Genomic DNA, 22,795 nt, shown 5'->3' on the forward strand with positions numbered 1-22,795 from the left:
ATAGGGTAATATATTACACAAAGCTTAACTTGAAATAAAAACAAAAAAACAAATAGGAAAATCATATAATATAGCGTTTAAAAACAAATAAAAATAATTCGAATAAGGTATGGTTAAAAAAAAATAGTGTATATACATGTGTACAAGTGCCCATAGGCATATTTATGCGCATTTCCCTGAGGATAATAGCATATTCAATCCTTTAAATTATCCATGGAAGCTCTTAACTTAACTAAACAGTCATTATTGTCACTAATTAGAGAAGCTAATTCTAAAATCTGAGAATTAACTAAAATTAATTCTTGTCCAAACATCCTCATTACTTTGTCTGACATCTTGGATGCTTCTTCAATATTTTTATTATCTAAATCTTTTAATGTTTCCTTTGATGGATTTATAAATAACGATTTTATTATTTCATTGTTTAATGCCTTTTTATGCTCATTATTAATACTTGGCATTTTTAAAATAAAATTTAATGGAACAAAATTAGATAGTTCATTTGATAATAATGTATGAGCTTTATTTGTTATGTTTTTTATATTTATTTCAATTTTTTTTTGAGGATTTTTTTGTAAGGCTATTAATTGATCACATATAAATTTGCTATATATATTTCTTTCATTCCATATTGAAATACATCGATAAAATTTATTTATCATTTCAATATTTTTCACTTGTTCTGTTAATATATATCTTAATATTGGTATAACAAAAATCTCTAGTCCTTTATTAGCTATATAGATATATTTATCAAAATTATTTCGATAATTATTTCTTAGTTCTTGAATTAAATGATTATAGACATAAAATATAGCAATTTTAGAATTTAATAATATTGTATTATCAAGAAAAACTTCATTCATAACTTCAAATAATTTATCAGGAGGATCAGAAAAATGTTTTATATAACAACATACCCTTTCGATATCAACTTGTAATGTATTTAATACTTTTAATGATTCTTTAATTTGAGTTTCTGGAAATATATTATCATTAAAATTTGTGTTTTCATCAAAATTTGTTTTATCATTATTTTTTTCATATATATTTCGATTGTTGAAGTTGTTATGTTCTGCCAATTTATCCCCAATATTACTACTACTATCACTGTGTTCATTATTAGAAAATTGTGATTCTTGAAAAAATTCATGTCCATTCGAGTCATATTTATTATGTATTCCTTTCGAAATATTTCTATCCATATTTTTATGTTCTATTTGTTGATTATATCCTGATATGTAATTACCTACATGTCCATCATTTATTCTATTGTTAACTATTGTATTTCCATGATTAAAATGGTTATTTTTTTCTAAATTATTTTTTATATATTTGTCATCTCTATATCCTTCCATATTATTATCATGATTATTTTTTGGGAAATTTGAGTTTCTATTTTCTATATCACTATTATTATCACTAATACTACTATTGCTATCCTTAATACTACCCGAGGTTTTAAATGGAATTGTTCTTAAAATAGATAATGTGTTTAAGACACTATCGTTAGAACTTTTATTTTGAGATTCCAGATTTAAAGATGCTTCAATATTTTTATCAACATCATTTTTATTTTTTATTATGGAAAAATTATAAAATTTATTATATTCTGTGTCAACATTATTTAATGCACTATTATTGTTTATATTATTAATTATATGATCATCAGATGTATCGTTATTTTTATCATTTTCATTTATGTTCGATGCATTAAATAATAAATTATGAAGATCTCTATGCAAATTACTTAACTCTATATTTATATTTTCTTGTTTTGTTTTATTTGGATTAATATTGCTAGAATTGTTAGTGTAATTGCCATAATAATTTTCATCATAATTATTATTGTTATCAAAATTATTTGAATTATAATTATTGTTATTGTATAATTTTTGTTTAAAATGTTTTTCTGATCTTATATATTTTTTATGGGGGTGAGAATAACTTTTTCCTTTATTATTTTTGTCATTTATTATTCCTTTTTTATAAAAGGGGCGATTATAATCATTATTTTTATTTTTTCGTCTATCTATTGTTTTATTATTTATTTCATTATTATTATTTTTTTTTCCATTTTGAGAAAAGTACAAACTATTTGGCTTTTGTGAATCAAATTTATTGTTATATCTATTATTTCCATGTGGCTTATTATTATGATATAATAATTTATTATATTCTCCATTTTCTTCATTATTACTATATCGTTTGCTACTAGCTCTATTATAATTTTTCAAATTGTGTTCATTTTTTTTACCATCTTTATCATTATTCCCAAATGATTTCTCATATTTCATTTTATATTCTTTTCTCCTTACACCTTTATATATATTTATACATATAAGCACAAAAGCCCCAAAATAAAAAGGCGTTTACTAGCCCAATATATTTTTAATATATATATATCTATATAAATTATACTTCGAAAACTTGTGTGTGTTTTTTTTTTTTTTTTTTTTAATTTGTTTATAATTGAGTATTATATATGCTGATTTATTTTCCTTTTGTTTCGTTTTTTTATTTATTTTATTTTTTATAAACAATTTATTTGAAATAATGTCATTTTATTTATTTTTATAAGCAAATGCATATTACTACATTTAAAATATGTTCATACTAGTGAAGGGAATAATCAAATTCATTCACCACAAAAATAAGAAAAAATATTTATTTTTTTTTATGCATATATTATATATGCTATTTTAAAATTAAACCATTATTTATTAAGAATATTGGCTTCATTTCTATATTTTTTAAAAACTTTCATAAAATGGATTAACACCATTATTATAACCAAATTTACCCTTTTTTTTTCTTTTTTTTTGGGAAAGTGCAAATATTTAGTAATCAAACTTAATATATATTATTTCCTTTTAGCGTCTTGAGTACACTATAATACCATTTATAGTGATATATATACCTATTGATATAAATCGAACCTATATTTTAAGAAAATTCTAATATATATATTTTTATATTTATTGTGATTGTATTTAATAATACAAATAAATATAATTTTTTATTATATTTTTTTTGTATATAAAATGCAAAAATTAAAAAAAAAATTAAAAAAATATAATAAGAAACGACGAATAAAATTTGTCAAAAAAAAAATGCCTCAACGCATATATATTTATCTATAAAACGTATTATAATATATTTTTTAACAATAGTTAAAATAACATTTTTTTTTCATTACTTTATTATATTAAATCTTGATTTTTATATATAAAAGCATATTAAAATGAGATACTGAATGTTTATGTGATTTTAATATATATAATATTTTTTTTAATAGAAATTATATTTATTTCAAATAATATATATTTTTTATGTTTTTTAAAAATAATCATTGCATAAATTATGTTCATTACAACGTATGTTTATAGAATTTAGCAAATTTTAAGAACAGTATGCCTAGTTGTACATATTTATATATATTAACAACTTTGTATATAAAACCATAATATACATATAAATCCATTATATTTATATTTATATGGATATAATGAACATGATTGCAATATATATATTTACTCTTTGTTTTAATATATTTACTAAAATATAATAACTTTTATATTATTAGTTTTGGAAAACCGTATAAAAAAGTTATTATATGTTTTGATACTTTTAATTTGAGTACTTTGCATTATGTGCTTTTGTATTGTAGTTACTAAATATAAATTTTATGTAGACGCTATTTATATATATATATTTCGTTTTTACGCCCTTATTAACGAAAGATTTGTTTTGTTTTTAATATATGATTTGATTGTACATTATATACGTGCAAAAAAATACCTTTATCAAGATGGTCTTTTCTTTTTTTTTCACCACTTTAGAAATATTAAGAACTATAAAACGTACATCGGTTTTTATTTATTAATTTTTGATATATATATGCAGTATATTATCAAATGCTAAAAAAGAGGAAATGGCTTTGTGTTATTTTGTGTTTATACCTTTCAACATTATGTATATATTTATATATAAATATGCTATTAAAATACCTTAATTTACCAATATATTTGTTCAATGCAGTTTAAAAGCACACTTTCCATATAACAAGTTTGCATAGAAGTTACATATGTATATATTTTTTTTTTCACCTATTTATAATAAATAAGAAGAAATAACTTGTTCCATCATCCCATATATGTATGTATTTTATATGCATATTTATATAGAAGTCTATGTTTAGTATATTATTTTTTCATGGTTGATTTCTGAATTTTTTTAAATGGCATTTTTTGATACTTTCTCATTTTCCATCCGCATGTGATAATTTGAAAATGACCCATAAGAATGAATTTGTTTTATTCATATGTAAATATATATGTGCAATTATATACGTATAAAAATATACAAAATATGTAGTTAACATATTTGTATGCGTATATATGAATTTAAATATATAAATATACTGATACATATGTATGCATGTATGTATGTATGTATGTATACATGTATATATATTTATCTTCTCTTGTCTATGCATTTTATAAGCATATAAAAGTACCGCTTTTTGGGGAAAGATGCACGATTGCTATAATGTTATTAATACGCCATTTGAACTGAGTTCAAAAAAACGAAAAAAAGGCTCAAGAAAAATTCGAAGAAAAAGTAGAATAAAACTAATGCTTGATGATGACTATAGTTCAGATTTTAGTGTCACAATAATTGGTGAACCAGATCATACCGAAGTTTTCGAGGTTGAAAAAATTATTATGGCAAGGTATAAATTAGATTCGAAAAAAAAAAAAAAAAATGAGAATTTAGATAATTTTGAGTTTTTAATAAAATGGAAAAATTATGATAGTGATGATAATACATGGGAGCCTTTTGAAAATTTAAGTGTAAATTTAAAAGGGGAAGCAAGAAAAGCCGCTTTAAAATTAACTGAAGAATTAAAAACCTTAAGAATAGACAATTCAATAAGTAGTAATGATCAAAATATACAAAGCCATATCAATCAAATACCTAACAGATTAATAAATAATATATCATATGGTATACATATGAATAGTAACATGACTAGATTAGAGCAATCTGTCGATTCTAATTTAATTTCTGATATTAATTCAGAAACAATATATAACAGTAATTTATATAATCAATCTAATATAAATGTTAATAAACGAAAGAAAAATGAAAACAATGATGATAATAATGTGTGTTATAATAATATTTATAACATAAATAAATTCATAACAGATGAAACTGATGATATATCACAAAAAAGTGATAGTAATAATTATGATAAAAAACGAAGAAATTTAAAAAGCATAATTTCTGTATCTAATAAATTAAATAAAAACAAAATTCAAAACTTTGAAAATACAAATAATGTATTAAATTCTTTGGATAGTAATTATTATATTAGGAAAAATAGGGAATCAGAAAATATAAACATTTGTAATAACAATAATGAAGAAGGTGATACAATCAAGCGTCATTATTCGCTAGATGATTATTATATACATAATAACATGAAACATAATAATAAACATGATTTTTTTGATGATTATAAAAATTATAAAACGAAAAATAAAAACATCTTACCTTATCATCGTTATTTGAAAAATAGATACCCAAGTGAAGATAAAAATTATAATCAAAATTCTTTAAATTTGTCTGATGATACTTATAAAGAAAAATATTTCAATATTCCCTCAAAAAATAATGTTAGTTGGGAAATAAAAGAAAATAATAAATTGAATGGTCCCAATTCAATATATACTAGAAATAAGCATAAAACGAGTGGTAATAAAATTGCTACTAATATTATGGACAATTCTAGTGATAGTCAAGAAAAAAAAGTATATAATATAAATAGCAATGTGAATAGTAATATCTTCTTCGAAAGCAGCCATGATCCCGACATGGGCAACAGAAACATTCGAAAATCAATCGATACTGGGCGTCGAAGTAAAAATAAACAAAATAATGACATAAACATTAAAAACAATATTCAAATAAATAATAATGATTCAAATTTATCTAAATGTAATCATAAAAATAAGTTAAACAATTTAAATAAAACATATATAAAAAATAATAACGAAAAATTTATCCATGAAAATGTATTAGACAATAAAAAGTGCAAATCTTCGAAATGTTTTGAATTGATTCGCATGAATAAAGATATGCTCAATAAGTATGCTTATGAAGAAAACACATCTGAATCATTATTAAAAAACATGGAACATATTTTTAATAAATTTATTGAATTAGATGAAGAAAATGAACATTGTAATAATTCTACTTCAATCATAAATTCCTATAAAAATTCAGAATTATCTACTTCTGAAAAATATAGGAACAATATTAGAAGTGTTGAAAAATTGTATATTAGTAATTGTTATTCTAAAAAAAGTGATAATAATAACCAAACAAAAAATTCATATATTTATCCTAATAATATATTAAATAAAGAAAACGACCATATTTCAAAGGGAAAAAATGAATCAGCAGTACCCCATTTAAGCACAGACATAGCTCAAAGTAGTGATATTAATAGTGAGCATGCAGTAATTTATAAAAATAGTCAAAATATTTGTGATAAAAGAATTGATGATACTCCAACATATGAAAATAATACACATCAATTGGAACAAACTAATATTGAATTGCCTTGTGAATTTAATAATGAAATAAGCAAGATAAATAATATTAGCAAACTTTCAAGTGGTTTAGATAATCATTATAATCTTAATCAGATATCTCCTAAAATATCAAATGAGATAAACCATGTAAACAATGTAAAAAATGCAAAAAATGATAATTATAGCACATCTAACACGAATGTAACAATTTCCAACTCAATTGGTAATGCCAATAATCCTATCAATACTAACAATAGCAATATATTATATATGGAAGAAGAATACAATCATAGTAATTCATGCATTGAGAATACAAATTATATAAATATAAACAATAATAAGAAAAAAAAATTAAATAAAAATAAATCACATTCCGAATTATCATCTTTTTCAAGTAATTTAAAAAACAAATATATATTTAAAAATAACATAAAAAAAAATTCATCAAATTTTATTGGCAAATATAATAATTTAATAAAAAATATCCATATATTAAATAACAATAATGTAGATAAAGCAGGTAATGATTTTAATTCACCAACATCCGGCAATGAAATGATTCATAAAAATATATATGACCAAGATGAAAAAAATGCCTATATAAATAGTAATTTTAATATTGAAGATTATATGAATGGAAATAGTAAGAAGAAAAATAATGATAACTTTCCTTTAAATTTAAATCATGATAAGTGTGAAAATGGTGCATATGAAAATATAAGCCCAGAAAACCGTTTCATACGAAATATTAGCAACTTAATAGATAGAAATAATGATAAATGTGATTATTATATTGACCTTTTGGAAAATGTTTTGTGCCTTTTAAAGGAAAAACGAATGAACATCCAATCATATAATACTAATAACAGTACTCCAAATTTTATGAACGTCACTCCAAATTTCGATATAAATAAGCAAACTAACTACCCCAATTATAATAATTATAACGAAGATAGTAATTATATTAAAAACAAATGTTACGATTATTCTAATAAAAATAATATTAACATTGGTGAAAATAATGCTTTGAATCAAAAAATAAATCTAAACAAAAACAAACCAGGGTTTGATTTCGAACAAAAACAAACTCCTAACAATTGTACCCATAAAAAAAATAATAATTTAGCCGAATTTTACCAACATTCACAATTATATAATAATCAAAATAATTATGAGCATTTTTGTAATGAACAAAATAATAATAAAAGAAAAAAAAATATACGAAAAACATCACAAAATACTAATTGCAATACTGATAGTAATAATGAATATATAAACAACTACAGTCCAAAAAATTTTGAAAATAATAATAGAAAATTAAATTGCATAAAAAAAACTGATAATAACACAAAGAATGATATACCTGTGCCTAATATTATAAACAAAAAACATAATGATAAAAAACGAAAAATAGAAATAAAAAATATATCTACATTTATTTCAAAAATTTGCAAAAATAATAAAGAAATGATAGAAGAAAATGATGAACAAAATTGGAAGAATAATAAAAAAAATGTTAGAAAAATAAGAAAAAAAATAAATGTAGATAAAATGATAAATACAAATGATTCAAGCAATGACCAAAATATTAGTTTCCAAAATAATACTATGGATAAAGAAAATTCTGAACAAGACGAAAAAAATAAATATACAATTTTGCATGCATTAGATATAAATGCTATTAAAGAAAATTATATGAAGAAATATTCTGAATATGTTGAATCTATTAATAAGCTTGCTTTAAGTAATATAGATGCACTTATAAAAAATATAAATATAATAAATTTTTATAATAGAAAAACGGAAAATAATATTAATTTTATTAAAGGAAAATTCCAAATCCATCTAATAGAATCATATACAAATATATTATTATATTTTGATATATTTAATGATTTTAAAAATTATAATTTTATTTATAAAAATTGCGAATTTCTTAATACTTTATTCTATCGCTTTTGCGAAAATATATCAGAAAATAAAAATCATAATCTAGATACTTCAACAAATGAACTATCAAAAAATATAATTTTATTCAATGAAATATATAAATTAAATCAAAAACTAAATGAATTTTTTAAAGAGCAATTTTTACTCTTAAATTTGAAACCAAAACTTTTATATTTCCCATCACCGAATTATTTTATGTGTTTCTATGTTCATCTTAGCGCTAAAACCGATTATAATCATCCGTGTGAAGATGAAGAAGATTGTGCTATTACGCGGGTCAATAATCATAGCAAACACATCAATTCAAACAAAGAACATGACGAAAGTTTGAATAACATCCGTGATAACAATACAAATAATAACCCTGATGATGCTTGTAAAGATCTTATTGGAACCAAACACAGTATTCCTCATACTCAAATTAATTCCTATTTTATAGATGGCTCCAATAAAAAATTTCAAAACGATAGTATAGCATATAACAATGATAATTATATTACCAGACAAAATGAAGAAGATAACAAATCTGAATATAATTCGATTATTACAAATGATTCATTTTCTGCCAATTGCAATGATGTGATTACAGACAATGAACTTGATAATACTTTAGATCATGCTGTTATATCCGAAAATGGTTGTAGCAATAGTAATAAAAAACCTAACAACGAATTAAAAAATATAGATCATGGTAATTATACGACAGAGGTAACACATCATGTCGTAGCATGTGACGAAATGAAACAGACAAAATATAAGGATACAAAGTTTCAATCCAAATATGACGATTCACAGTTTAACAAATTTGAATACCAAACAGATACATGTGAAAATGATAACTTTAAAACCACCAAAAGCCTTTTAAAACATAATTTAAATAATAATAGAAAATCGATTTTTAATAGTAATAGTTATATTTTATGTGGTAATGATTCTAATAAAAACAAGTTATCATTAAATGAAGACGTGAGAAAAAATGATTGCAAAATGATAGAAGGAAGTAATGATTCACTAAAAGTTAAAGATTTTATGCAGAATAGCAGAGTTCATGAAAATAATTCAAATGCAAATAAACCAAATTGCATCCAGAATTCTCAGATAAAATTTTGCATAAATACAGATCATGGAAATAACAAAGCTAATATTATTAATAATGAAAAAATTGATTCTGAAAAATCCACTATTTTCAAAGACAGTCAAAACAACTTAAATGACAACATATTGCATTTAACTAATTCTGGAAAAGGCATCTCATACCATGAGCTATCCTTCATGAGTGCTAATGAACAAAGTGATCACGATGAAAATAATAATGACGATAATGATACAGAAGATATGATAAGCCCTTTTGACGGAACAAAAATGAAACTATGCGATAGTGTTCAAGAATCCAATGATTTTCAAAGTTCCCCAAAAGAAGAGGGGAATTATTTATGTAAGGGAAAAAATGAGCCTATATATGAAAATGATAATACAAATAATGCAAAAAATGAATATGATAGTGTTGAAAATATGGATAATATTAATGCCAATTTTAATAAAAGCGATTTTACTGATAGTAATAATAATATGGATAAACCTTCTAATATTAAGCCAAACAGTTCTAATAATAATATTCGTATTAATCTTAATATTCAATCTTTATATGATGCATATGTTAACCTAAATGATAGCTCCAAAAATAATAACAATTATTATGATAGCTATCTCCCACATCCTAGTGCTTATAATAAATATACAGATGATAAAAAGAATATAAACAATAACATATTGAAGGAGGATATAAAGAATGTTCTTTATAATTGGCATAATAATGTAAGTACAAATTACCAGCTATAGTAAAATATAGTGCAAATGATATAAATCTTTTCTATCATATAGAGAAATACAAAATTCAGGGTAACACAAAAAATTAATATTTTCAACTAGAGAAACATGAAGAGTACAATTTTAATAGTAAACAAAAGATAAAGGAATGTAGTAGCTATACCAAACGTTGTAATAATAAAATTATTTTATTTGTATTTTTTTTTTTATGGCTATATAGCTTTTTAAAATAAAATTAGAAATATAAAATAAGCTTATTTGGCTTTTAATTTCTATATTTTATTGCCGTTCATATTAAAAATTATTTTAATGTTATAAATGTATATTTTATATTCGAAAGTGTGCAATACATTTTTTGATAAATTTTGTATACTCGAAAAAATTTATATATTTATATATTTTTTTCCTTTTATTCATAATTAATCCAAATTTGGGGTCATTAACAAAATTATCAAGTTGCAAAATACCAAATGCATAATATTATAATAACTGTATTTAAATATATACGTGTTTTTTTTCCGTTATATCATTGACATTTATTTCTAAACATTTTAAGGATATATATTTTCCAATATGTTCGCTTTACCACATTTTCAGTGTTGTTATAGATATGTATATCTGTAAAAAACAGAAATATTAATATTCATATAACTTATCCATATTCATATACACTTTCATCAATTCATATTGCTTGGTGAAAGAAGAAGAAATAACATATGAATTTCCAATAGGATTTGCTTTATATGAATTATACCAATATGCTAAATTTTATTAAAAATTATTTTATATAATAATATTTCTACAAGTGCATATATAATTTTGTTTAAATAAAAATATGCAAAGGCCTTTAAAACTAAACTGCTTAAATTTGCCTACCTCAATTTAAAGACAAACATATTTATGTTTTAGCTCAACCATTTAACAAGTGAAATAATATTAATATGGACAATCAATAGAAAAAATTAAATTGCAATTTTACTCAATATCCCATATATTATTATTATATTGTTTTAATTTTTTCTGTTTTTACCTAATAATTTTTTGTCTATTTTATTTTCCATCATTTTTATTTTTATTGTATTTCGATATTTTGCTACTAATTTTTTTTCACTTTACCCATATAACTGAATATTGGTGAATATTTATTTTCCCATTAAAGTGTTCCATTTTTAATATGTAACTTATAAAATAAAATGTTTGCGGAGTGGGAATAAAATTAGTCCATTGTGCAAATGCATACACATGTTATATTATATATATAATATAATATGGTATGCCTTTGTTAATAACCCCAACATTTTTACTTTATTTTTACCCTATGACATTTCCTCATATTGGGGACTAATATATAGATACATATGAAACTTATACTACCATACGAAATTAATAAGATCGCAATGCATATATTTGACCACATACACACATGCATATGTGTTAAAACTATGATCACACATATGGTAACATAAAATAATTTATAATACTCAAATATTTTTATACTACCATATATATGTGTGCATAAAACCAGTTGTAATGATAAAGGCATTGGTATAAAATGGGAAAATATAGAAACGAATTAAATTCCAAAACATATGATAATGTAAAATATGCCTATATAAACATAACAAGAAAAGGTTGCGTTTCCAAATCTCAACGAAAAAAAAATAAAAAAAACATAAAACTTAAAAATATATAATAAGAAAAAGACAATCATTCAATTCAGCAAATTATTTTGACAAAATTTCTTATGATCAGTGTGAAAATAAAACTAGAAATATTGAAATATATTTAATTAAGAAAATTAAAAAATATATTAAAAAATATAATTGCTCGAAATACTTACACATATTGAACAAAAAATATATAAACTTTCACCAACCACAACATAAATAATTGTTTGTAAAAATAAGCCTAGTAATATTTATAAAAAGGCTACACAAAAACATACAAATAGATAACTAATCCTATATACATGGATATAGATCAACTAGACAATTCTCAAAACGAAATTAACAATGGATATTCACCACTTTCATATAAAAAAAAAAAAAAGTGTGTAAATAAATATCATTTAAAATTAAGCACTGTGAATTCCATAACTTTTTTTAGAAAGATAAAATTAAAAAAAAAAATTAAATCTCTCATTAAAGTGGGAGAAATGAAGGTTAAGGGGGTAAAAAAACAAAGTGAAGATAATAATAAAAACTTTATTAATAACATAAAAGAAAATATAAACAAGAATCCTGAACAACAATTGCATAATATGCAGAATGAAAATATAATTTACATTAATGATAAAGATACGAATCCTGAAAAAAAAACTTATTATGAACATGTAAATAAAAAACCTATTGATTTTGACATAATCGATTCATATATAAATAATAATTGTGATGATTTTCTAATCGACGATTATGAAACTTTATACTCAGATAATTGTTCTATTAAGGAATCAATTAAAGAATTGATAAATAACTGTAATAATATATTTAACAATAACTTGGAAAATAAAATTACTTATAATTTTTCAGAAGACATTGATTTAAAAGATCCCAAATTTATTGCAGAAAATTTAACAAATGAAGAAATTTTAAAACGTCGGGATTCTAATTATATTGATAATTCTATAGATGATAAGGATATAGATATAGCCTTGAACATTCCCACTGAAAATAATGGATATAGTCCATTATCTTATCAAACTAGTGATTGTAAAAAGGTTAACTCTTTAAATAATTATAACATATTAAATGAATATAAAGACAACATAATTTTTACCAAGAAGAGTAAAAATTATTATCCTAATTGTAATACATCAATTTATGTGGAAAATCCATTTTCTGAATTATGTAATAATTATTTAAATGAAAGAAAAATAGAAATAAATACTTCCATTTTAGATCCGCAATTAAATAATACGTATATAAAAACTTCAAAGAATACTAACAAAAGTGTAGATAACAATTGTAGAAAAAAAAAATGTAATAAAAAAAAAATGACGAAAGCACATTTAACTTCGTATACAAGTTTCAATTTATACACTCAAAAAAATTTATGTAATTTATTATTAAATAATGTAATTATAAAAAATCGAATACAAATGAAGTCCAATAAGGAAAATAGTGATCCTGCTTTTTATTTTAGGATTACGAAAAAGAACATGCCAATTTTGCATACAAGAATGTGTGGGAAAAAAGAAAAAAACAAATCAAAACAAATAAAAATAAATTATTATGCCAATAAACATTTTAATCGATTTGGTCTGTCTAATGTCGAAAATTGTTCAGATGAAAAAACAGAACAAGTAAAATGTAATAGTTTCAAAATTTTAAAACTTGAAGCTAATCAAAATGATAATCTTTCTAATGAGCATAAAATGGTTAAACGCAAAAAAGAAATTATAAATCACCAAAGTACCACGAAAAGTTCTTTAAATACTAATGAAAATATAATAGATATTTTGTATGAAAATGAAAAATTAGATAATGATGATGTTTTTAAAATCGGAACAAACATTCGTAATGATACTTGTTTTTATAATAACGATAATAATAGAAGTAGTAGTAAGCATAAAAGTGTGAAAGAGGATGTCAGTAAGTTTGAAAAACAGAAAATAGAAATCTCTAAGGATAAAAATAATAAACCCCAAAATAAATCAAACATAGAAATCCTTTTAAAAAAAGTAAAATTAAAAAAATGCAAAAATATGACATATATTTATTTTTATGGAGAAGATAATTTTAAAATTTGTAAATTTAAAATCGAACCTGATATAGTAAAAAGAAGCTGTAAATTGTTTAAAAATATAGATGTGTCTAAAAAAAAAAAATGTATTTTTACTATTAAAAAGGATAGAATACTAAAAAGATTTATAAAAATTTCGTTATCAAATAGTAACAATTTTGTAAACAATAAAAATTATAATAAGAAAATTATTCCAAACTTGAATTTTCAGAATAATAGCATATGTGAAATAACCGATAAAATATTTAATGTATCAAACTTTTTAATTATTTTTACATTAATAAAGATTAAATCTAAAATTTATATATTTGTAAACGAAATTAATAGTATAAAAGTAAAAGTAAATGAAATAATTAATCATATTGATAAAAATATAAATGAAATATCTAATATTATTACTAGCTTGAAGAATGTAGATAATATTAAAAATACACCAGAAAATATTAAGCTAATAAACTTAATGATTGTCTTTCTAAAAATTACAAATATTTACAGTAGCGCTTCGGAAAAAGTAAAATCACAATGTAATGAATTTACTTCTATTCAATACAACCATGAAATAGTTCACAGTTATATTTTTTTTATCAAAAAATTTGATAAGTATATAATTACTAGTGTTATGGATATACAAAATTTTTATACTAAAATTAAGGAACTGATGAAAATAAAGCAAAAGGAAAAGGAAACAAAGAAAAGTTTAAATGAAAATATATGTATAAAACAAAATGATAATTTTATTCTTTCTTCCGTTTATAGCAATCTGATACATTGTTTAATTACCCACTACCAGAAAATATTAATCTTTAGAAAAATATTGGACATATATTTAATAGAGTTAAAAAATTTCAAAAAATACCAAAAAGAATATATATATAACAAACTTCATTTTATAACTCGCTCAAAATGCCCATACAATCTTCTTCTTTTTTCATTTGTAATAAAATGTAAATGGCTATCAGAAATAAGTATAAGATACATATGCAACAATTTTAACCTTAAGGAGTTTGATAAGGAAAAAAAACAATATTTCTCTTTTCTAAGTAAAAAAATAAAAATGAAAATTTTAAATAAATTTAAAGAAAATAACAAGAATGATATATATAATAAGTTAAAAGAAACACAATTTCATGAATCCTTAGATATATTTATAAATAATTCAACAAATAATTCGGTTAATTCTTCTTTTATAAATACATACGGACAGCCATTAGATATAGACAATATGAGCGACTTGTTCAAAACAAATGAAACATTAGATTTTGTAAAAAGTGTGCGAAAATTTTTAGAAAAAAAAAATGGGATATGCAACAAAAGTAACAAAATAATAAGAATGGACAAATATAAAGATATAAAAAAAAATGATACATTATCTTTACGCAAAGAAAAAAAACATGAGCATACAGAAAAAAGTAAAAACAATGATGAAAATTCTACAATATTAAAATTAAAAAAAGAATTATCATTAAATCAAATAAAAATATTTAAAAAACAAATAAAAGGAAATAATCAAAACATAACGAATATGAACAAATTAAAAATAAACAAGAATTATTTTTTAACTAACCAGTTAAATGAATACAATATCAAGGACAATTGTAAAGATAAGACAAAAGAAGATAAAAAAGGAAATAATAACAAAAACTTAAATATTAATAATAATAAAAATATAGAGAAAAAATTTATAAAAGACTATAATGATAGATATATCAGTTATGAAGAAATAAAAATGATCTCTAATTTATCAGAGAAAGCCAACCCTCCAAAATTTGGACAAAATAATAAAAAGGATAAAATAAAAATTGTTGAAAATATTAAAAATATAAAAAAAATAGAAAAAAAATATAAACACATGCAAGAAGCTAAAAATAAAGAAAATTTCAAAATAACCTTAAATGAATTAAGGTTAAAAAAAATCACAAAAAAAAATAACATTAAACTTTTAAAATCGAGGTTATTAAAAAACAAAAAAACAATCAGTGTGCCACTTTGCGATATGAAAAATGATACTATAGACAATATTTCAGTTAATTTAAAAATAAATAAAAAATGTATAAATCATGAAACAAATTCTAAATCTAATATTACCAAAGTTGTGAAATATACGCATTTACACGATGCTAGCAATTGCAAAGTTAGTAATAATGATGATAAAATAAAGCCTTCAAATTGTGAAAATATAAAACCGTTATATAATGAAATAATTAAAAATAATTCCATTGATAAACAGCCAAACAAATTTAGTATGGCTTTAAGAAATAAGGGAAGAAAAAATAGTCAAATATTTTTGAATAAATACGAAAAAGACTATATCAGGAATGGAAATACGAACAATTCAGAACAAACTAAGCATTATTCAAAATCTGAGAAAATAAACTCAGAAATTATGCATATAATTAATGAATCAAATCGTGGAATACAAAAAGTTAATAATAAATATATTTACATGGAAAAAAATTATAATAAAAATGTAGAAAATGACATCAAATTATTAGAAAATTCAATATATTCCAATATCTTTTATGATCAAATAAATGAACCAAATTTTTCAGAAAATAATTTTTTTTTTATAACCCAAATGGATAATAGCGATAAAAAAATAAAGCCCAGTAAAAGAAACTGTAATACAATTGTTTCCCCGCAAACAAGTTGTATTATAAATTCAAAAAATAAGAATACAGAATCACTGAAAAATAATAATCTTACTTCTAACAAAATTATTAAATATAAATTATCTGATTACTCTCAAAAAATTAATAAACATGAAAAAGGATTGCATCTTTACAGTTTTAATGGTGTAAAACATGAAAATAAACATGTGAAAATGTAAGGATAAGTTTCGTGAACAAACATAAAAAGAATTTGAACATATACTACCATTTAATAATAAAAATATAAATAAGTATATATATACTTATGGTTTATTTTATTTATTCATATTTCTAAAAAAAACTATGATAAAATAAACAATATTTTAATTATTTAATCAAATGCATTTAACAATTTAAAGACAAGCTTTTTTTAATAATTCGAAAAACAATTCTTTCAAATAAAGTAATAAATAAATTCAAAATTAAAGTAAATATAATAAAAATATTGCAAAAGTATATAAATGTGTGTAAAGAAAGAAAAATAAATAGAGATTCTCAAATTCAAAAAAAATATGGATAAATTTTTTATAATTATTTCAGATTTAATTATTTTTCAATTTCTGAGCATTTAAAAACATTCATCTGGATCACTGGAATTTTTGAGTTCAAGTTTTTGTCTAAATATTTACAGAACATCAAATAATTTTCCTATAAACAAAATGGAATGTATATATATTATTTTGATATAAAGTTTTTTACATATTTAGTATTTGCATAGAATTTACAATTTCCCAAAATCCAGCTACTTACATGATTTTCATGCATTATGTTTGGAGTCGGGATATATGATTCGCACACGTAAAAATCCTCTGGGATAATCAGCTAAAAAGTGAAAATAATAATAGTGTATATATCCATATTCTCGTTTAAATTCGAGCAAAAAAAAAAATAAAAATTTTTCTAAATACAATAATTCATTTCATTTCGTTTTTTTTTTTTTTTTTTTTTTGAATTCTTACTACATCTGTTACGTCGAAATTATACTGCCTCTTTATGTTCTCTTCTTTTTTAGGCTTATGGATACTATATATGTTACTGATATTGCTATAGTTATTTTTTATGTATATAGATTTTTTCTTCCTTTCCTTTTGCTTATTTGTATGATTTTGTTTATATTTTTCAATATATCTATCATATATCGTATTCTTTAAAAGACTAGGAACATTGTTTTCAGTACCTTTATAACTAGACACAAAGCCACCTTTTGTATTATTATAATTATGTGTTTTTATATTAATTTCCAATTTTTCTAAAAAAAAAATTTATACATATTTATAATTGAATTTTATCAAATGTATATTATATATGTATGCTACAAAATTTCCATGTAAAAATCGAAAAAGAATGGCCAATTTTACCTGCATTATCAAATTTTAATCGATCCGGTTTCTTTGAAGTGGTATTATTCAAATTGGTATCAATAATACTGTTACATGTACTTAGGTTACTAAATCTATATTTTTTTTTTCCATAAACATTGATGACCTTTTTTTTGTTAAAAATATTTTTTTTATCTTCATCTTTTTTGTTGTGTTCATTATTTTGTATATTTCCAACGCTCATAAATGGAATATTAGCAGTATAGCTTCTCCTTTCGTTTATTTGTTTTTCTTGATTTTCAACAATATCGTTTTTATTATAAATACTATCATATTCTTGTATATCATTTTCTATGGAAATCCTTTTAGTATCAGAGGCTGTCTTTGTTGGAAAATTATAACCATATTTTGATGCATTGTCTTTTATACTCCAAGTATTTGCTCTTTTAAATGTATGCTGGCTTTTTGAAGAATTTTTTAGATTTTCCAAAATCTGGATCACAAAAAAATAAAATAATAATCATAGTAACAGTTATATTAAAGAAAAATATATGATTGAAAGGGATGAATAATAGTGAGAAAGCAGAAAATTATTATATATTCACAAGTTAAGAAAAATAAACTATTAATCATTATCATTATCATCCCTTGGTAAATAAGCATGCAAATAGATGTAGAGTTATTCATTATGCTTACCGAAAACGAATGTCTCCTCTTTTTTTCTGAATGAATATATATGAAGGATCCAATTCGATCTGTTTGATCATATATTTGATTATATACAGGTATGTTAGTTTTCTTGGAATAAATGTTGTTTTCTCCCTTTTTTAATTGGGACACATTTAAACAATAATCTATGTATTTCTTTTTCATATACATTTTAAAAGCACGTTGTATTTTAATAATAGAATTAATCACATATTTATAATCTGATTTAATTATATACATTAACCAATACTTTCGTATAATATTAGAAGCGTTGACCCTTTTTTGATAATATTTTCTGAATATATAATAATCTTGTATAAATCGTATAGTTCTTTTGATATTCATGTATTTTTTTCGACATATATATTTTCTATAATTTTTTTGTATAATAATAGTTGATTTTTTTAATTCTAAAAAATACATTCTTTGTTTGTAGACATTGAAATAATATATGAGAATTTTTTTAATATTTTTTTTTTGTTCTTTAAAAAGATAATTATTATACATTTGTAAGCCATTATTCATTAGCATTTTCCATCTTTGCTTTTTAAATAAAATTTTAAATCGGCATCCGAATAAGACAAAATTTAATAATCTTCTTTTTCTTTTAGCTAACCAAAATTTGTAAACACATTCTATAAATTTTTTTTTTTTTTTTTCATTTTTATTTAATAATATTTCATTTATAAGAGATAAAACTCCAAAACGAAAAAATATTTTTGTTTTTCCAAATGTATATTCGTTATAATTTATTTGTAAAAATTTTAAAACAAGTTCACAAAACATTTTAGGGGTTAGGAATGTTTTCATATCTTCTTGTAATATTTTATTATAAGTTTTCCAAATATCATCATATAAAACACGACATGGATATCCTTTTTTCATTAAATTGAGAATATCAATCATCCCGCTCATAACTAATTGATTAAGAACTAAATTTTTGTTAAAATATTTTGCCGCCTTTTCTTCATTTGGTTTTATACACCTAATAAATTTAGAGCAGGTTAAATCTAATTTATTAGTTAATATTTCTAGCTGTTTTTTAAATGAAGAAAAAATAGATTTTACTTTATTTCTATATGAATTGTTTATCTCATTATATACGCCAGAGTTCCATTTTTGTTCCGATTCATGTCCACATACAATTTCTTTAACAGAAAGTTTTCGTCTTTTTAATTTTTCTTGATTTTTATTATCAGAAATATTATTAATTTGTTTTTCTTCGTTATTTTCATTACTCCATATTTTATCATTGTTAAATTTATCATATCTTTTTTTTTTCAACAAGTTTACGCTAATAAAACTGTTACAATTAGACAAAAACTCTTCAATATCATTGGTAAGTATATCTACATTTTTATTAAAAAAGTCATTAGAATCATATAAAACATTACCAGCATAATGACAAATTATAAAAGAATTTTTTGAATCTTTATAATTTTTTATTGTATATTTATGTTTAGATGAATTGATAACATGCTTATTTAATTTTTCAAAAAATACATTTTTATTATTTTCTTCATCTGATTTATTAGATGTAAATAATAATGCTAAATCTTCTAGTATTGTATAAATGCTTATATTTTTATTATCTCCTATTAATGATATAACATTACTATTATCACTATAATTAACTTTTCCTATAGATAAATTTTCTTCATAATGGATTTTATGTTCATTATATATTATTTGTTTCAAAAAAAATGAATGTAATATTTCGTTAGCATAATTTATACATAATTGTTCGAATCCGTTTATCCCTTCTAAGGAAAAATTTTCAAATCCGTAAATGTCTAATATCCCTATAAAATATTTATTATTATTTTTCTCAATATTATCATTGTAATTCTCATTTTCTATAATAGTTTTTTTTTTTTTTACTAAACACATTTTTTGGTGTTTTCTTTTTTTAAAATTCCCATCATTTTCTTCCTCTTCTTTTTCTCGATTTTCTATCAACAAATTTTGATCTTCATATTTCCCATCTTCCCATTCTTCAAAATTTTGTTTAACATTCAATGAATCATTAACTCGCAATATTACATATTCAAACAAAAGTTGATATAAAGCTTTTGATATAACATCACGATTATATATAGCTTGTTGGTATGTATAATTTTTCTGAGTTTCTCTAACCTTTTTTATAGTTAAAATTTCTAGGATTTTTCTACTATTATTACCTGATATATCTTGATTTATTCCTAAAAGTATGTTTAACTGTTCACATAAATTCATATTTTTTATTTTTAATGGTTTTTTTCCTTCTTCATTTTTGTCTTCAATAAAATCGATATTTCCCAACAATAAAATACATATTAGCGTTTTATAAATTTCGTTTTGCTCATCTTCCATAACCCCAATAGTTCTAAAACATTTCATAATAACATTTAGATCATATGGGCATTTCTTATAATCATCGTGTATACCATAGTTTATATTTTCCAAATTGTTTGTTCGATTTTTCTCATATTTATTTTTTTCCGTTTCCTCTTCGTTTTTGCATTTATCACTATCTGTATTATTATTTGAAAACTCTGTCTTTTTCCTTTTATTTCGTGTTTTTTTATTTTTTTCATTTTTCATATTTTTAATCTGTTCTGAATCATATTGAGTTTCTTCTCCATCTTCTTCTTCAAAAATTTTCTTAGTATCATTTTCATTTCCATCCTTATCACTAAGTTTATTTTTATCTTTTAAGTAGTTATACTTGTGCCAAGGCAGCAAATTAAACTTTTCAGCTATACTTTTATTTTGACATAAAGCATAAAAAATGTGATAATTCCCTTCTCCACATGGAACATTAACAACTCGCGACTTTGCAAGTAAATATGTTTCAATAGATGCTGAACATAATATTCCATTTTCATCATAATTTAGTTTCATAAGTTTTCCAAATCTACTACTATTATCATTTTTTATTGTTTTAGCATTTCCAAATGATTCTAATAATGGATTGCTATTTTGTATTTTTTCTTCATAAGATGATATATATTGTGAATTTTCGGTATAACCATTTTTTTCTTCCATAATAGTTTTTTTGCGAGTTTGATTTTCCATTTGGTTATTCGATATATTAGCATTATGATCATTACCATCATTTGTTTTTTTTATATTATCAAATTTATTAAAATAACTATTTTTGTTTATCTCATTTTTAAATTCATTAACACCGTTGTCATATATTTCTTCCACATTGTCCTTATTGTTGTATCGTGTTTTTCCATTCTTAGTATAGTATTTTTTTTGCTTTTTATTTATTATTTTTTTTATTGCATCTTTATTACAAGAGCTCAAATAAGTTAGATATTTCAGAACCTGCTTTGAGGATTCAGTTTTACCAGATCCACTTTCTCCACTAATAATTATAGATTGACTTATTTGGTCTTTCATTAAACAGTTATAAGCATCATTTGCAATAGAAAATGGGTGAGGAATAGAAAATAAATTATTTTCATTTCTTACTTTGTTCATATAATTATCATCGTAAATTTTAAAATTTGTATAAGGATTTATTGATAATAATATATAACCTATATATGTATAAATACAATTTCTATTTTCTTCACTCATATATGCATTATTATATCTTTGATAAATATTTTCTAATACATTTGGAGGATTTAAATATATTAATTCTGTATTATCTTTACACCCAAAATTAGTATCGATTGGTAATAGATATTTTACATTCTCTATTATCTCATAATTTATATTATTTTTTAAGGTTTCATAATTATCATCTACATATATATATATTTCAACTTCTTTATTTGAAACAAACCTATTTACTCTTCCTTTAAAAAAGCAAAAATATGTTTTCCTCTTATTTCTATAGTATTCTAATATTTCTCTATATAATCCCACATTTTTATTTTTTATAGAATTCAAATTAACCCATACCCATGAATCCTCGTAAATATAATTTATATCTCTTGATTCTAGCGAATTCTGTTTGTACATTTCTGATTCAATTATTTCGATCCCTCAATAAAAGGCG

At 21.7% G+C, this 22,795-nt stretch overlaps 4 protein-coding genes across 4 annotated transcripts; 2 read left to right on the top strand and 2 right to left on the bottom strand.

Annotated features, from left to right (window-relative positions):
* Window positions 1-194: 194 nt before the first annotated feature.
* On the bottom strand, window positions 195-2,297 carry PBANKA_0908200 (conserved Plasmodium protein, unknown function; the record flags this gene model as incomplete). Its single annotated transcript, XM_034564658.1, has 1 exon — window positions 195-2,297. One exon carries the CDS (start codon window positions 2,295-2,297, stop codon window positions 195-197), a length of 2,103 nt encoding a protein of 700 aa, XP_034421433.1.
* Window positions 2,298-4,535: 2,238 nt separating this feature from the next.
* PBANKA_0908300 (conserved Plasmodium protein, unknown function) lies at window positions 4,536-10,394 on the top strand (the record flags this gene model as incomplete). The annotated part of the gene is made up of 1 exon (XM_034564659.1): window positions 4,536-10,394. The coding sequence occupies one exon, from the start codon at window positions 4,536-4,538 to the stop codon at window positions 10,392-10,394; it is 5,859 nt and encodes a 1,952-aa protein (XP_034421434.1).
* Window positions 10,395-12,351: 1,957 nt separating this feature from the next.
* On the top strand, window positions 12,352-16,950 carry PBANKA_0908400 (conserved Plasmodium protein, unknown function; the record flags this gene model as incomplete). Its single annotated transcript, XM_034564660.1, has 1 exon — window positions 12,352-16,950. The coding sequence occupies one exon, from the start codon at window positions 12,352-12,354 to the stop codon at window positions 16,948-16,950; it is 4,599 nt and encodes a 1,532-aa protein (XP_034421435.1).
* Window positions 16,951-17,317: 367 nt separating this feature from the next.
* On the bottom strand, window positions 17,318-22,758 carry PBANKA_0908500 (myosin K, putative; the record flags this gene model as incomplete). The annotated part of the gene is made up of 5 exons (XM_034564661.1): window positions 17,318-17,419; window positions 17,522-17,593; window positions 17,731-18,020; window positions 18,130-18,583; window positions 18,787-22,758. 5 exons carry the CDS (start codon window positions 22,756-22,758, stop codon window positions 17,318-17,320), a joined length of 4,890 nt encoding a protein of 1,629 aa, XP_034421436.1.
* Window positions 22,759-22,795: the final 37 nt, after the last annotated feature.

Source organism: Plasmodium berghei (assembly GCF_900002375.2).
Source record: "Plasmodium berghei ANKA genome assembly, chromosome: 9".
In the NCBI taxonomy this organism is placed as follows: Eukaryota; Apicomplexa; class Aconoidasida; order Haemosporida; family Plasmodiidae; genus Plasmodium; species Plasmodium berghei.